This window comes from Triticum aestivum, chromosome 4B (genome assembly GCF_018294505.1).
Source record: "Triticum aestivum cultivar Chinese Spring chromosome 4B, IWGSC CS RefSeq v2.1, whole genome shotgun sequence".
In the NCBI taxonomy this organism is placed as follows: Eukaryota; Viridiplantae; Streptophyta; class Magnoliopsida; order Poales; family Poaceae; genus Triticum; species Triticum aestivum.
Genome location: NC_057804.1, coordinates 633,946,029 through 633,963,855, shown reverse-complemented (window position 1 = coordinate 633,963,855; position 17,827 = coordinate 633,946,029). Strand labels below are relative to the sequence as shown.

Here is a 17,827-nt window from a genome sequence, read left to right as displayed (position 1 = left end):
CGCATCGTCCTTCTTGGGTGGTGTAGGCACTTCTGTGATAGATGTAGAAGCTGATGTATCTTGTATTTGTTTAGGCCTCCACACTTGTTTTGCTGGAACCATGGGCCAAGTGTCATTGAACAACTTATCCCTTTGCTTCTCGGCCTCCTGCTCTGCCATCTCTTGACTCCTTAACCTCTGTAGTTTCCTCTTCTGTGTCTTTGTTAGCCCTGGAGGACACCACTTTGGTCGAGTGTATTTAGCATCTCTCACCTTTACTTGGCTGGTGCTTGCTTCATGGTCATTAGCCGAGTGCTTTGGCACGATAGCAAGTATTGGCTCAGTCGAGTGGTTATGCAAAGTCGGCTGCTGTATGGGGAATGTTTCGGTGCCCAAGATAAGTGAGTCGATATCCATTTTCTCCTTGCCTTTTCCCGACTCAACTGCTGCAACACTTGGTGACTTAACACGCCATTCTTTTCGACTTTCCAGATGCATGAAATTTCCATTCGGGCGCACCTTTTTACTCAGATGGAATCCACACGGATGGGCGTCACTCTGATGAAATCCACTCGGATGGAACTCACTCGGATGGATTTCACTCGGATGAAATCTACCCATCCATATTTTTTCATTTGGATAGCTTCCACCTGGGTGCATTCTTACACTAGGATAGTTTCCACTCGATCGCATATGTTGACCAGCCGACTGATAGTCACCAATGTTCAGTCGGCCATTATATGAGTAATCAAGTCGATTCCACACGGATTGCCTCTGCTCTTCTGAAAATTGTGCCCTTGGTCCACTCGGTTTCACATACTGACTGAATATATCATCTGATGGTGACCTTGGTCGTTTCAAGTATGATTGGCCGGTTAGAGCTGGAACCAGCCGACTAATTAGCATATTTGGACAGCAACATATCAAAAGTTGGCTTGATCCGCTTGCGTTGCACTTTAGCTTCATTCCTCTTCCATTTTCCAACTTATGGACTCTTGGGCTTGACAAATTTAACTCGAGTGTCCTGCTGCACCTGTGTTTGCCCCCCGAGTGTAGGATTTTTGATGGTGATCTTGATCACTTCCTTGCCATCGGGTTGCTTATCAAGCACAACATGTCTCCCCAAAACCTTGTCGCCCTCCTTGTCTTTCCTGGGCTCACCAACAATGACATTAGCTTTATTAGCAGATTCGGCTACCTCTGGCCGAATGAGCAGCTTCTTCCCTTCTAAATCCATGGTGTTCATTGGAAAGGGCTGTTTATCAACTTGCATCTCAGAAAAGTTCAATCGTCCGTCATTAATGGCCGATTGTATCTGTCGTCGAAAAACATTGCAATCGTTAGTAGCATGAGAAAAAGAATTATGATACTTGCAATAAGCACACCGTTTCAGCTCTTCAAACGGCGGTAAAGTATGAGATATTCTAATAATCTTCGCCTGCAGCAAAGCATCAAATATTCTATCACACTTAGCAATGTTAAAAGTAAACTTCATCTCTTCATCACGATTCTTATGAATCGGTTTTAGATCATTGCAAGTAAAGGGTTTGGCCTTAGATGGCCAAACAAATTCAGTAGCAAAAACATCACCCTCATCGTCCGAGTGATCACTATCATATTCCACCATATTCATCTTTGGACGATCGGCTTTGTACCTATGCACTTCTTTGAGATCTTTGCTTCGGCTTTCCTGAGCCAAAGCCCTTTGTAAGACTTGGTTAATATTTAAGAACTCATAGCCCTCTAGCTTTTCTCTAATGGGAGTTCTTAAACCACTCAACACTAGGTCTGCCAAGTCTCTCTCGGTTATCACCAAACTAAAACATCGGTTTTTCGTTTCTCTGAATCTCTTGACGTAATCGGAGACCGATTCATCATGCTTCTGTTTAACCGATGTTAGATGTGACAACTTGAGTTCATTGTCCCTGCTGTAAAAGTGATCATGAAATTTATGCTCTAGCTGCGACCAAACTCGAATGGAACCATGTGGTAAAGAAGAAAACCATGAAAATGCGGTACCAGTTAATGATAAAGGAAATAAACGCACTTTCAACTCATTTAGTGAGCCTGCTTCACCTAATTGTGCCAAGTATTGACTAACATGCTCCCATGTGGTTTTTGTGCCCTCTCCATTGAACTTAACAAAATCTGGAATTTTATATCCTGGAGGGCACTGGATGGCATCAAAGTACTCGGGGTACGGCTTTTGGTAAATCCGATTCCAAGGTAACTCAACCCCAAAATTCTCTCGAAGCATCTTAGCCATCTCCTCTCTAAGATTAGCTAGACCATCATCCATAGTGGACGATGAAACTTGTGGCAGTGGCATAGGAGGAGTAGGACTACTAGTTGTAGGTAGGAACTGTGGCATGTATGTCGACCCATAATTTGCTAGTGGTTGAGTGGTTGTAGCTGTAGGTAAGGTTGGGTTCGGCGTTGCCACCGAACCTGGCATGCTCATAATAGGATTAATGGGTGCAGCCACAATCTGATTTGTTTGGGTAGGATAATAAGCCATCGGCACGGGAGGCGCCGATGCAATAGGTAAAGCCAGATTAGGGTTTTGCACACTAGCAGCTACACCATCATTACCACTAGTCGATTGAGATGTATTCTTCTGAGCATTAGTATTTTCTATGAAAGTTTGATAGACTAGATTGTTACCATCAGCAATACGACTTTCAATCTCAGCCCACTGCTCAGGAGAAAAGGTAGTACTCACAGAAGGTTTAACCTGCTCGGCTTGAAGAGGAGGGAACTTGATTTCTTCAATCGGAGTGATGTTGCCTTGGCGATCCTTCTTGAACTTTGCAAGGAACTCTTGCAAATCCTTCTCTTCGCGCGCCTTCTTGTACTCCTCATAGACTTGGCGATGATCAGCCGATATCTCATCAAGACTGGGCTTAATGATGTTATCGGCGTCTACCTCGGATGGCTTGGGAAGATCGGACATGGTGGATGATGATGATTGATCTTCGTGTCCCCAGCGTAGTCGCCAAAAAGTGTGTTGACACACGAACACGTCACGTGTACCCTCGACGCCGGGGGTGATGCACCGCAGCTCCCGTCGAAGGAGACCCGACCGACAGCGCGATACGCAAGACAGTCCGGGCGCTTTTGCAAACCCGAAAACCCCACACCCCCGGGAGGGACCCCGTCAGGGAGTGCGGCGGCTATGGGCTGCCCTAGGTCGATTCGCTCGCCCCTAGAGCCTCGAGATTCGCAGCTCTCAAACACGAAGAACAGCGAAGAACGAGAGAGAAAAACGATGGAGAGATAAAACGTAGACTTGAAAAAGTAGTATATTGATTTGTTCGATTGTGTGTTGTTCAATCGGCCGTCACCCCCAACATATATAAGAGGCGGCTGGACTTCCCGTACAAGTAAAGAATTCATCTAGGCTTTCCTTACAAGAAAAATTACATCAATTCGCGTCCTAGAGTCCTAGTTCTATTCCAACTCGGATTCAGTCTGAATCTGGCCCAAACTCTGTCTTCCTTCTTGCGCGGGCCGCCGAGCTTTCATATGATCTCCGATCAAGACGGCCCAAATATCAAACTTGTGCGCCTCGATGATACGGACAACTCTCATGTTGATTACTTTTTCAAATAAGGCCATCTTGAATACTCTTCGAGGTCATCTTTACCTTCCAGTCGGACTCGGTCTTGCAGTAGACTGGATCATCCGAGTCTCGTAGTGAACTTGTAGGCCATATACTATCTTTGATGATGATGACTCTAAAACCAAAGTTTACCGTCTTGACGATATGCATAACTTCTGTATTGAACACTTCTTCATCCGAGGTCATCTTGATAAACTTTCGGGCACATGTTTAGTTTCACTCGGATTCGAGCTCATCCACTCGGATATTAGAGACTTTCACTCGGACCATCCGACTCGACCTTTTCACTCGGAAAACAATCTTTCACTAGGATGACTATATTTTCACTCGGAAGACAAACTTTTACTTGATCGATAAGTTTTCACTCGACCTTTTACTCGATCGGTAGGTTTTCACTCGACCTTTTACTCGATCTTTAGGTTTTCACTCGACCTTTTACTCGATCGTTAGGTTTTCACTCGACCTTTTACTCGATCGGTAGGTTTTCACGAACTTTTACTCGATCTGTAGGTTTTCACTCGACCTTTTACTCGATCGGTAAGTTTTCACTCGACCTTTTACTCGATCGGTAGGTTTTCACTCGGATGGTAAAACTTTCCACTCGGATTTCCCGACTGAAAAGATAGTCTGATCTTGATTTGCCTCTCCAGGTTGCATATGACCTCGGATTGAGACAAATTGTATATGAAAATCGATCAGCTCGACGAGACAAAACTTTTTCATGTTGAAAGTTTTTCCATCCAAGGCCATCCAGAAGGCCGAATTTCTCACGCATTGTGTCAGACACTTATTAACATGTGTCTGGTGTCGAGCGTAATATTTTGGTCTTTGGTAGGGCTGGTCTATATTGATTGTAACTTTTGCATACAAACTCGGATTGAGATGATTTATATATCAAAATTGATTGCTTCGACGAGACAAAGACAATTCCTTTAGAGTACTCCTTCATCCGAGGTCGTCTCGAAGGCATGATCGGCCGAAAACCACTCGGAATATTGAATTCTGCCACTCGGAATGTAATTTCGGCCCCTAAGAATGGAGTCGGACGATGATAACCTAAACATCAAAGTTGTTCCATTCGGTGATGTGAAACTTTTCATGCTGAAAACCCTTTCACTCTGTACCTTGCCAAAATCAGGCGTCAACACTCCGCTGCGCCACTTGTGCCTTTTTGGCGCATATAAACGTACTACTACTGTAGTACACTCGTGGAATCACATGGGTGGAGAAAGAGATACGGAGAACGACTGGCCAGCTTTTCACGCATGTGGCAACCTCTCACTCGTACCTGCTGAAACATGAAACTACTTTTGCTCAAACTAAGCAACAGAGAGTTTGCTTGTTTGGTCTATCGGCCGTACTACGCACGATGCAGACCATAGTTCACTGGCAAAATTAGTAGTCCACGGACCCGCTGATTTCCATTAACAAGCGCCATAACCTTGTTCATTACGATAAAATTAGTAGTGGAAACGACCAACAAAAGCAGTATTCATCCACTGCTTATTACAGTACAGAAAGACAACCTAAAGACAGTTTTCTTCCAACAATCCGAATTCTTTTTCAGTTTGCAATTCTTGCATATGCATGTCGTCTCGCCATCTTCAGCGTCCGGACTCCACAAGCCTTCCTTGCATTAACTAGCTATTCATACAAAATAGCCGAGGCCTCAGATTACTATACAGCATCTTCAGCTTCCGGACAGAAACTCCTCAAGTCTTGCTTTAATTATCTCACACTGCAACAGCATCGTCATTCGTAAGAAATCTGAGTCTAAACCGTCCGCATCGCGTCTCTAATTTTTTAAATGGAAATCTTCTCCCCACGAGGACACGATCGATACACAAACTTACGGTGCGACGATTGAAAAAAGGTATTGTCTCAAAATGAAATCACCTGCGCAATATGAGAGCAGCCTGACTAGAGGCGCAGCTCCAGGTACAGAGCCTCGCCGGCGCCACTTGCGAACGAGGCCCTTGACCAGCCCGCCATGCCGTCGCGGCCACCGAACGGGTCCTGGAGCAGCGTGTGCTCCGCGAAGCGTGGAGCGTCACTGCCTCGCCCCCACCTCTCAGGCTTGCAGGCGTCGGAGGCTGGCGCCGCCTCCACGCCACCGCCGTGCGAGGCCACGGAAGTGCACATGAACCGGCCGGCGCTTGAATCGCACGACGGCCCGGTGGACGCCCTCGCGACGGCGGCGCCCCGGGATGGGCTGTCGTTGTTGTTGTAGGGGTCGCAGAGGAAGCCGGCGAGGCGGTCCTTGCGGTGGGCGTTCTGGTGGCCGCCGAGCGCCTGCGACTTGATGAACGTCTTGTCGCAGAACAGGCACTGGAACAGCCGCACCGTCCTGCCGTCCACGCGCGCCGTCGGTGCAACCTCCTCGTCCCGGTCTTGGCTGCTGTCCTCTGAGGACAACGCCAGCGACAGATCCGGCACCACCGCCGCCGCTGCCGCTTGCACATGGAACCACGACGACGTGGCCTTCTCCATCGAGGTAACAGTTGAGCTCAGGTGGCAGCTGTTGCAGTGTCAGGAGCACAACAACACAACACAAGGATATTGGCGAGAGAACTGATGATAGCTAGAAATGGTAACGGCGGCGCCTCTACAATGGGAAAGAGGAGTGTGAAACAAGCTATGGACTCGAAACCTCGACCTACTACCTTATAATGAGATGGCTTTCAACAGGTATAAATATAGGAATAAACACTCAAAAAAACACAGAAATAAATAATTATATTTTGCTGCCAACTAATTTCAACTAATGGGAAAGAAGAGTGTTGAAACAAGCTATGGACTCGCCCGACCTTAGAATGAGATTTTTTTTTTTAGAAAAGGAGGAGGACCCCCGGCCTCTGCATCTGGACGATGCATGCAGCCACTTTATTAATTATTCACACAAGACCTTACAAAGTGATACAACAGTAAGACAAAAGCCACCGTCTAGGCAACATCCGTCGCTACTCCTATCCAGTTGATGAATGGATGCTGATAGTCTGGGCCTAATACCAAACAGACCTCGCAGCCAAACCTAACATCTAAGACCTGAGGTCCCAACCAGGACGCCTGTCGGGTATGGGGCACCCATCAGTCCGACGCACTTCTCAACCAGGACGCCTGTCGGGTATGAGGCCGCCGCAGCCACCTGCCACCAATCCATCTTCAGTGTTGTACTGTTGCATCCACCTTGCCCGGCCTCTCTGCCATCGACGCCACCATGACGCCAGACAACGTCATCCTCCTGCCCAAGTCCCTCGCCACACATCGGACGCCGAGTCTCCACTGTGCCACGCCGCCGAGAGACGCCACCATTAATGTGTATGATGAAGCACCGCTCCACCAAATAATCCGTCCACTGGTCCCTCGAGCCCGTGCACACCTTTAAGAATAACGCCACAAGAGGGAAACGACACAATAATGTCGCTGTCATCCGATCTACTGATCTAGGGTTTCCACCGGAGGTAGCAAATAGTGGCCTGGAACGTCTCAACGGCGATGCCTTCAACAAGGGAACGACACTGAATAGTGCCGCCATCGCCGGCCTCGGCAGCAGCCGTGAGCCGGTCTTCACCCAGATCTATTCCAGTGGCCTCCATCAAGCTTCTTGTGCACGGATCGTCCAACACCGAGGCCGCTGCATCGCCCATCGCGAGTCCACAGCCGCCGACACATCCTCCGCCGTCCAGGGGCCGCCGCCCTAGGATCAGCCCTCGCTGGCCGTCGAGTCCTGCCGCCGCACGCCCGATGCGCATCAGACCGGGACGCCGCCGGCCGTGACCAGGCCCCGACCAGATCTGGGAAGAGGAATCAACCTCCACCGCAGCATCTAGCCACGCGTCGGAACATCCAAGCGCCGCCGGCCACCGGCTAGCGCCCGTCATGGAGCCCCGCACCCCTAGGTCTCCACGACCGCAAGTCCAGATCGAAGCTCCCGCGGCCCTCCTCCAGCCGCTAGATGCTCCCAAGACCAGAGGGAAGAAGAGACCTAGGGGAAACGCACCCCCCCCCCCCCGCCGCCGTCACTGGAGCCCGCCCGGGCATCGCCGGCGGCGCGACGAGGGAGGAGAAGGGGAGGGCAGTGGGTGTCGCTGGGAGTCGCCCCCCCCCCCCCCCCCGTGTCGCCAGAGGAGGGCGACGCGGACCTTAGAATGAGATGGGTTTCAACAGGTATAAATACAGGAATAAGGAATTCTATTTTGCTGCCAACTGATTACAATTTGCTTTCACTCCAATTTATTGGCCGTCAGATCTCGCCATGTGATTCGTGGTGAATTTTTCAGGTGGCTCAATTTTTTCCGCCTTCCATCGAATTTCTGGACATTTGACAGCGCCGTACGATGGCTATGGCATTTAGCCTTCACCATATTTTTAAATTTTGTTGTGTGGTTTATTTCATTTCCCTTGTAACTATATGACGTTTTGTCTCCTGCTTTTCTTTGGGAAAAGGATAAGATCTATTATAAAAATTCACTGAAAGTACAAAGCATCTCAAACAAAAATTACATCAAGATTCATGGACCACCGAACGACCATTGTCCCCGCCAGAACGCCGCAGACGAACCGCTGTCGCGGCTCCCATACCAGAGTCGTCCTGGTCTTGTCGATGACAACCGGTAAGTCTTCGTGCACTTGCCCCTAAGGACCAGCATCCTGGGCCATAGTCATCGTCATTGAATTCTTGAATCGATCCAAAAACGTGACACCAATTATCATTGTTGTGAACGCACGGCGAGATACCCAAACGTCGCCACCCCAAGGAGCTGGTAGGAATCTAAGTCGGAGCTCCGTCTAATCCGTCCCAACGGACAAACTTGAGGAGGATCAAATCCTGGAAGACGGACTCAAAGAAGGAGTATCGCCATCTATCCAAACGCCGCCTCTGTGAGGATTAAAACTCTACCTATCTACTAGCGGGAGTCGAGACACGAGGATTCTCCTCCCCGCCACCAGCCGTTGGAGCGCCAGGCGGATAGGAGACGAATCACGGACTCGTGGTGGAGATTGAGAGGAGGAAGGCTTTTCCAAGTAGCCTTGGGAGAGAGAAAAGAAAAGCCAAAAAATCTTCTCTCCTGGTTATTGTTTGGTAATGTCTACATTTGAGACTTAATTTTAATTGTCCCACTCTGCGTTATGAATTTATGCGGCTCAACTGGTTGGGGGAGAGGATGTATAAACCTAACACATGGGTTCAAATCCTCACGGAGGCGAATTTATGTTCTTGTGTATTCTTGAGGACCAAGCTTTTCTGGTACTCATGCATTTATTGAGGACTAGGCTTGGTGTGTAACCGAGATTAAAAATCCTAATATTCATACTTAAAAGGCCGTATGCATCTCTAGTTGGTACAGAGGTCAGGGAAGTGAAATTCTCCCCAAATTCAAGGGCCGATGCAGGACACCAAATCGCCTGAGGAGATTGGATCTCATTCTTGTGACCTCCTCTAGCGTTCCCACGGGCGGCAGGGGAGGAACCCCTAGCCGCCGCAGGACCGCGACTTCCTCCCCCTTTCCTCCCCTCACCGCCACCAGGGTGTGCCGGCGGGCGAAGCCCGCCAGGCATCGGCGGCGGCGGGGCACTTTCTCCTTCTCGCGAGGCGGGATTGCCGTGGGGCGATCTACCCTGGTCAGAACGCCGCGTGGTGCGGGGCGCGGCGACGCTGGGCTGCCACGGTGGCGGGCGTGGAGGGCTGCATGAGGTGGGTTGTGTGCTGGTGACGGCTACGGCGGCCGGTGGTCGACCTGCGGGATCTGGACGGCGTGGGGAGCGGTGCTACCTGTGCTAGGCGGAGTCAGGCGGGATCCCCGCCGGGCTGGCATCCGTGGTGCGCGCGGTCTTGCTGGTTGCTCTCCGGATTCGTCTTGTCGCTTGCGCTCGACCTTCTGGGTCGGCGCCGAGGCAGGTCGGGGAGGCATCCCCGGGGTGCTCGTGATGTGCTACTGGTGGCTGTGTTTAGCCTGGCGTAGGGCACAGCTACTGATGGTGGTGGAGTCCGAAGGCTCGTCTCCAGGGAGGCTGGACTTGGCGGTGGTGGTCATCTCCTCCGTTGGAGGTGGTCGACCAGAGGTTGGGTGGTCGGATCTCCAGATCCGTCATCTAGTCCCGGCTGCTCGTCGGGGAGACAAGGTTGCCGGTAATCGAGCCGGTGGCGGGCGATGGCGGGGTTATGTGCCGTTACTTTGATGAAGGCATCGTCGTGTAACTACTGTCGACCCACTCGTGCTTCTTCGGGGAAACCCTACGATCTGGTCTTCCAGATCGGACGATGGCATCACTGGAGTGTCACTGCGGCGACGTTTCTCTCTTGGGAGCATCATTTGTGGAGCAGCACTGGATTACAGAGGCAGGAGGTGGAGCGGCTTCGTCTTGCACGGAGCTTCGGTGGAGATGTCAAGTCATGCCTAGCCGACAGGTGCTACGCTTTGTCATGCATGTTCGGCAGGTGCTACGTACGACAGATCTTCTAAGGACTTCAAGTTGTGTCGGCTGGTGGCACTTTGCGGCATGGTGTTGCGGTGTACCGATGGCGGCCGTGACGTGCTCAGTAGTTTGCACGCAGGGAGGTGGAGCCGTTGGGCGTCGTGATGGCGTCAACGGAGGGCCGGACTGGCAAGGATGATGCAAATCTCTTTCCTGAAGATGGGTTAGCGGTTTGATGATGATGGCGGCCTCTAAAACATGTGCATGTGGTGCACGCTCTAGGTTTGTTGCACCGGTTGTAGGTTCCGATACGTTATGCGGATGGATCGGCAACAATACCGGTTTTAGATATGGGGAGTGAGAGCACCTCATATTATCGACTTTCTAGTGTGAGTGGTGGCTTGTGGTGGCTTGTTGTATGTTGTTGTGAGATCTTTGTTGAATAATTAATAAAGATGGCTGTATGCATCAATTGATGCATAGGCCGGGGGTCTTAACCTTTTTTCAGAAAAAAGTTCATTGTTGTTAATCTAGAATTATTTTTGCCATTTTTTTTTACAGTTTGAGAAATCGGAGAGTATGCGAATGCGTGTGCGTGTGCGTGCGTGTGTTTCATGTTCCTTTGTGATGCTGCAAACCAGGCGACGACGACGGTGAGCAGCCGCTAGTTCATTTGTATCCCCGTTGGTTCTTCTTCTACCGTCAGGTTATCGGAGGCACAGATTATAAGTAAACAATTGAATTTGGTATTCTTTTGTATCTTCGTATCATTACTTTTAGTAAAATTTTGATTTATTGATCAATTGAGCTTATTTTGTATATTCTCACGTAGGGCATTTTTCGGTAATGCTATGTGGTATTTTCGACTTAATCGACCATGCTTGTTCATGGTGCCACATTATTTTGGCGTGAAGTTTGCTACAACCGTGCCTCCGCCACTGTACACAATGCCACAGCGAAGCCGATTATTGGTCGTCGTTGTTCTGTAGTTGATTCCTGACACCTTTTGTATCGGTATGGAAACAGTTTAAACACACTGCAGCCATGCATGATGCCATCGACTCATACTACCTCAAATATAAGAGCATCTTCAGCCGTTCGTCCCACAGGACTTGAGATAGCGCCTCCGGAGCGAATCAGCGATATTTTCGGCGTGTGGCTGATCGGGTTCCCAGCCACCGCCCCCAGACGCCATTTCTTGAAACATAAAAGCGGTCAAACACGACACAATTTCGTCCATACTAGGTGATTTCACTGATATTTGTACAAAATTTTTAAAACACAAATTAAAAACACAAACTAAAAACAACAACTACGCCCAGCCACCGCCGCCTCCCGCCTTTTACATGCCAAGGAGCCTGTAGAACCGACTGTAGTCGCCGCCGTCATCGTCGTCGCCGTCCCTGCTACACCCCTGACCAGCGTCGCCGATGCACGGGGGGTGAATAGCCCGGGCACTTCCTCGTCGTCGTTGTCGAGGATGACTATGTCGCCCTCCTCGCGTCCACGGCACCGAGGGGCAATCCCTCGAAGGCCCGGCACTGGGGCTCCATCTGCTCACGGACGTAGTCTGCCTTCGCCCACTTGAGAGCGGTCTCGTCGTCGGTGGCCATGGTCTCATGCTCCTTCTTTACGGGGAGCAAACCCGGTGCGGTCTTCGGCCTGACGAGGCGGTAGGACAAAAGGAGAGGGGCGGTCGCCCTCGTTGTCGGCCTCGATGTACTCGAGGACGGCCGAGAGGGTGCGGTCTGGGACGCCCCAACATTGGCGCCGCCCCTCGGAGTTGAGGCGGCCACGGGGCTCGACACCGTTGGTAGCAGCGATCTGCTCTTCATGGCGCCGCTCGAAGTACGCCGTCCACCGCGCGTTGATGTCGGGGTCGTACCTCGGCTGGTTCCGCTGCGGCTTCGGTAGCAAAGACCGAATGTGCGCGATTCTGGCGCGCCAAGCAGCTCCGGTGGGCACGGGCGACATCGGGACGCCGCCGGCGCTGAGCCTCCAGGTGCCCGGCACCCGCATGTCTGGGGGCACTGGGTAGTCGGCCTTGTAGAGGAGGCGCGCCTCGTCCTCATGCAGATGGCGGCGGCCGAAGCCATTCGCCGCTGCGCCGTTGCCTGGGAAGCGCTCGGCCATTGCCGTCGGCGGGGGAGAGAGTGGGAGAGAGGGGCATCGGCGGCGAGAGGTGGAGAGAAGGGTGTCGGTGGCGAGAGCTTGTGCGTTCACCGGCGAGGGAGGATGGCTTTTATAGTCACGGATGGGCGGTGGGAGAGCTGCCGCCGTGTGCCGCATGGCGGGAGCGGGCGGGACGCGCGTTGATGCGCCTTCACTGCGCCGCCCGTGAGGCATTAATGGAAGGCTGACCGGCGCGGTAGCGCATCAGCCTTGGCATTGATTCCTAGGAAATCGAGGCGATGAGGACGACGAAGGCGACGGGTCGCTGGCACGACGGACCCACTCCTTTTCGCGCCAAAAATGTTTCCCCCGGCGCCCCCAGGCGCCCCCAGCGCTAAGTTCAGCCTGAGTTCACCGGCGCCAAATTCGGCTCTAACCGCCGAAAATTGGCCTTTTGGGGCCGCGAGTGGGCCAATTTTTCTGCGCCGGCGACGAAAAAGGGCCTTGGGGGCATGTTGGGGGCGCGACTGGAGATGCTCTAAGTGCTTTTAGTGCATTCTAATGCGGACTATATATGAAGCAAAATAAGTAAACCAACATTCCAAACTATGTATATATACATTGGTATGTAGTTCTTATTGAATGGAGGAAGTATATATCAGATCAGTCGATCCATTTTTTAGCTGAGATAGGGCCCCCGCGTCGCCAACCCTAGGTGACACGAAGGTGATAGCGCCGCCGCACCCTAGGCCTCCTCGACCTGATCTCTCGCTCTCGCCGCCGCCAGAGTCACGCTGGCGAAGCTCGGGTTGTGGGTTGTGACGGCGGCGGTAGGGACTCCTCCCTCGTGTGCGGTGGTGTCTCCCTCCAGCAGCGGCGACATGGACACTCCTGTGATTTGGCGGCGCGGTGCGGCGGGATCCCGGCGGCAGATGTGGCGGCGGCGACAGCGGCGGCGCGGCCTCCCGCGACGGAGGCGCCCCTGCGGCGGTGGCCTGAACCTCGGATCTCGCCGGGTCCAGATGGGCTTAGGCGGGCCGGCAGATCTGGTGCGCGGCGGCAGGCTGGCGCGGTGGGCCTTACGTAACCAGCTGCCCTGGCACCGTGGTGGTGCCGTGGCCGATCAGGCGGCGGCGCCTGGGTCCTTTTGATCCGGTCCCTGGCATAGAAGGTCGCGATCCGTGCATAAAAAGCTGGATGGATTTCTTCAAACAGATCTGGGTGAAAACCTGCTCTCGACTAGATGCCAAGACCTGCGATGGCGGCGCTCTTCGGAGTCGTTCCCTTATGGAGGCATCGTCGTGGAGAAGTTCTAGGCCAACATCTGCTACCTCCGGGGGAAACTCTGGATCAGTAGATCGGAAGACGGCGGCACTCTTGTGTCGTTTCCCCCCTGGGGTCGTTCTTGGAGGTGTGCATGGGCTCGAGGGACCAGTAGACCGCTGCTTTGGTGGAGCGGTGCTTCATCCTAAACATTGATGACGACGGATATCGACGGCGTGGCGTAGTGCAGATTCGACGTCCGATGTGCGGGGATGGACTGGCGCAGGAGGACGATGATGTCTGACGTCGTGGTGGCGTCGATGGCAGAGAGGCCTGACACGGACGATGCGTTAGAATCTGCTCTAAAGATGGATCGATGGAAGACGGTGTTGTCGGGCATTGCAGGGTGCGCATGTGGTGTCCGCTGTGAGTGTGCCGGACCGGTGTGTGACCCAGTCCCGATATGTTGCTAGGCTGGAGGCTGGGGCATCCGGTGTTAGATGTTAGGTTTTGATGCAATATCTATTTGGTATTAGGCTCGGACATTCGACACTCCTTTATCATAGGGATAGGAGTAGCAACAGGTGTTGCTTGGATGATGGCTTCAGGCATACTGATATATTACATTGTAAGGTCTTTATGAATAATTGATAAAAAATGGTTATATGCATCGTCCAAAGGTCGGAGGTACATCCTCCGTTTCACATGGGAGAACGATGAGTTAGCTAATTTCCACATGTCATCAATACGTGATGTATTAGACATTAGCATGGTCTTTTTCTTTCAAAAAACCTTTCAATCTATTAATTTTTAATCATGATGGTACAACGAAAATCAGAAATAAAAAAGTATATACAGATCTGTAGACCACCTAGCGACGGCTACAAGCACTGAAGCAAAGCGAAGACGCGCCATCATCATCGCCCCTCCCTCGCCGGAGCCGGGATGAGCTTATTTTAGTAGACAGTCAGGAAATCGGCATGCTGAGGCCTCATACGACCAGTGCACCAGAACAGCAACCATCGTCGAGGAAGAGTAACATAGATAAGAAGGATCCAACCTAAAGACCCATGAACGTAGACGGACGACAACCAGATATGAGCAGATCCTCAAAAGCCGGATACACCGGAGACATACCTACACACGTCCACTGATGATGCTAGACGCATCACCGGGACCGATGCTAGGCGGAAAGAACGTTATTTCATTTTCAGAGAGCTGACACTGTCCCGCCTCCCTGAGCAGGACACAAATCCTAACAAAACTAAAAAAAACTAAAACGCAACCCTCCCGCTGGCAAGGGCCGGGGTCCACCGTGCCACCACGGCCCTAAGGCCACATGAAGTGAGGTGGACCACCAGCGACGCCGGCGGGAGACAGATGAAGTCTAACCTTTCTTGGGACGGTGTCGGATGTGGGTATTAACATGGTCTTTCAGATGTCACTTTCTATATATTATATACATATGTTTTTTTGCAGGTTACATACGCATGTATGATAACCAGCAGAATTATGAGCTCTTATAATTTCTTTTCAAGACAAATCTACACACATATGATTATCAATTTTTCAATCAGAATAATTGAGGTAATATCCATAAATAAAGTTCTAAAAGTCTAACCGAAGCCATGCCCACAACATCGTGTGATATGCTCCCTCATTTTCAGTTTAAAAGGCACACACATATCCTCAAGTCGACAATCTAGCAAACCTAATATGAATTACAAATAAAAAAATTGTAGCATTAGAAATTTCAATTGTTGTATTTTCTAAGGGTATGACTTTTTAATATACATTTTGCATTCCATCGGTGAAATTGGCGATCACGGAATATACCGAGACGTTTTAAACTTGAAAGGAGGGATTATGTATGGAGGGAGTATTGTATACTCTAGCAAAAAAATAATTCAATTTGTTTAGACTTGATTAAATTTTGATGGATGTATTAACTGTTGGATGTTATTAAAGTTCATATTTCAGGTGTGCACTCGCGCTCGCGCTGCCCCCAGGGGGGCGGCTCGGGCGAACCCTAGCCGCCGCCGCCCCCAACCCTCCACAACCCACCCTCCCCCGCCGCCGTCGGAGGAAGCCGGTGAGCAAAGCTCGTCCGACGGACGGCGGTGGCGGGCTCGCCCTTCTTCCTAGGGGTGGACTCGAGCTGCGCGCAATGGCGACCCTGGGCGTCAAGCGTGGCAGCGGAGATAGGAAGCTGGAGCGGTGGCTCTAGGGCTTTTCGGCGGGGCTACGCCTCCATGGCTGCCGGGCAGCGTGGTGGTCAGCCATGGCGCGCGGTGGTGGCGGATCTGGGCGCCCGCTGCCCGAATTCGTCCTGCTATGGGTGGTCGCGGCCCGTGGTGTCGCCGGCGCTTGGCTGCGCGGCCGGGGTGGTTCTCCACTCCGACGAGTGGAGGTGGTCGTCGGCGCGGCGGGTGCGTCGGATCTGGGTGTGGCCAGATCTGTGGTCGGCGTTGTCGGGATCGTCTTGTTCAGCTGCTGGTGCGGGCGGGCGGTGGGTTCTAGCACCAGATCTGGCCGCAGTCATCCGGCCCTGGTCAGTGGGCTTCTCTCCTGCGGGTTCCTGACGGTGCCGGCGTGGTTGCCGGGACCCTGGCCGCGGGTGAAGCTGGTGGAGGAGATCCAGATAGGGGGGAACCCCTTGGTCGGCCTCGGTCGGCCGCGCCGAAGACGACGCTCAAGGGCGCCATTTTTCTTCTTGGAGACGTCGGTCTATTTCTGCTCCTTCATTTCCCCCCTCTCTGCCTCTCGGGTGAAAACCCTAACTCCGGTGTGCGGTGGCGGCGTCCTTGACGTCGTGACCTTCCTGAAGGCGTCGCCTTGAGGGCTGAGTGGTGATGGGCACTGTGTGGGTCCTTGACGGTTGCTGGTGATGTGCACTGCTCCGGGGAAACCCTAGGATCTAGTGTTCCAGATAGGACGATGGCGGCACTGCGGTGTCGTTTCTCTCTTGGGAGCATCGTTTGCGGAGCAGTGCTGGAAGTCAGAGGAAGGGGGTGGAGCGGCTTCGTCTTGCACGGAGCTTCGGTGGAGATGTCAAGTCATGCCTGACCGACAGGTGCTACGCTTTGTCATGCCTGGTCGGCAGGTGCTACGCACGACAGATCTTTCAAGGACTTGAAGCTGTGTCGGCTGGTGACACTTGGCAGCATGGCGCTGAGGTGTATCAGTGGCGACCGCGACGTGCTCAGCTGTTTGCGCGCAGGGAGGAGGTGCCGTTGGGCGCCGTGATGGCATCGACGATAGCTATACCGAGTAAGATTGACGCATCAGTACAGTTCTGAAGATGGAGCGGTGGCAGTTGGCGGCGGCGGCCTCTGGGAGCACGCCGGACCAGTGTGCGCCCCAGACCCGGCAAGTGGCTAGGTTGGGGTCTCAGGTCTTAGATGTTAGGCTTGGTATTAGGCCCAGGCTATGTGCGCCCCTTCATCAACTGGATAGGTGTAGCGACAGTTTGTTGCTTAGACGGCGGCTTTAGTATTAATGTTGTATGACTTTGTAAGGTCTTGTGAGAATAATTAATAAAGTGGCTGTATGCATCGCCCGGATGCAAAGGCCCGGGGTCATCCTTCTTTTCTAAAAACAATTAACTGTTGGTCGCTAACTGTGAACCTCCTTCAACCATGTAATTCTTTTGAACAGATTATGAAGAACCTCAGCTTTTTGAGCGAAAAGAACTTGGTTTGCCTTCCAAGATCTTGAGAGAATTTTACAGAATCCTAGTGCAATCCAAAATCCCCCCAAAAACATGGATTTTCACACAATCACAGGATTCCTCGCTGCATATGTGCTGATATTTTTTTATGGATATGTGTATGCTGATGGCTAGATGTTTTTAACGGAAAAAGTCAGTGCAGCTAAAGCTAAAGGCTTGACAATTCATCAAATAGTTTCTGTCTAAGGGTAGTACAGATATTTCGGCGCGCAACTCAATCCATAATCTCGAACTACAATCTCAAAATAAAACTGGACGGCAGATTTTGTGGGCAGCAAGAATCCTGATTCTGTAGAATTCTGACTGGGCCGTAGTCATTGTCAGGTCGGCAAGGACGCATGGAGCCAAGAAGCTTTTTTTTTCCTTTTAGTTGTGGAGGCATTGCTCTCGGTAGTCAATTGGAGATGTAGTGGGTGTGGTTCTTAATACTCCGAAAGTTGTGCAGGTCTGTTTCAACGCTAGCTGTGTACGGCCGCGCACCATTACTGCCGCCTGCTGCTGATCTGTCTCGGGTGCATGGCATGGATCGACGGCGAGCCACCGCCGTTCAGCTTTCCTCTGGCGCAGTTGCATGCATGCATGCGTTGCTGCGGTCTTTTTTTATTTATTTATTTTATTGCAATTTGGCTGCGGTCTGATGAGTCCGGCGCCATGGATGCATGGTAGTAGGCTTGCCGGTGCCATCTTCCTTTCCCCTGCCATGG

The 17,827-nt window shown here is 51.7% G+C and overlaps 1 protein-coding gene across 1 annotated transcript; it reads right to left on the bottom strand.

Annotated features, from left to right (window-relative positions):
- Positions 1-5,019: 5,019 nt before the first annotated feature.
- LOC123089498 (zinc finger protein 3) lies at positions 5,020-6,251 on the bottom strand. Its single transcript, XM_044511167.1, has 2 exons — positions 5,498-6,251; positions 5,020-5,339 (listed from the first exon to the last, which is right to left on the bottom strand). Exon 1 carries the CDS (start codon positions 6,089-6,091, stop codon positions 5,522-5,524), a length of 570 nt encoding a protein of 189 aa, XP_044367102.1. The 5' UTR covers positions 6,092-6,251; the 3' UTR covers positions 5,020-5,339; positions 5,498-5,521.
- Positions 6,252-17,827: the final 11,576 nt, after the last annotated feature.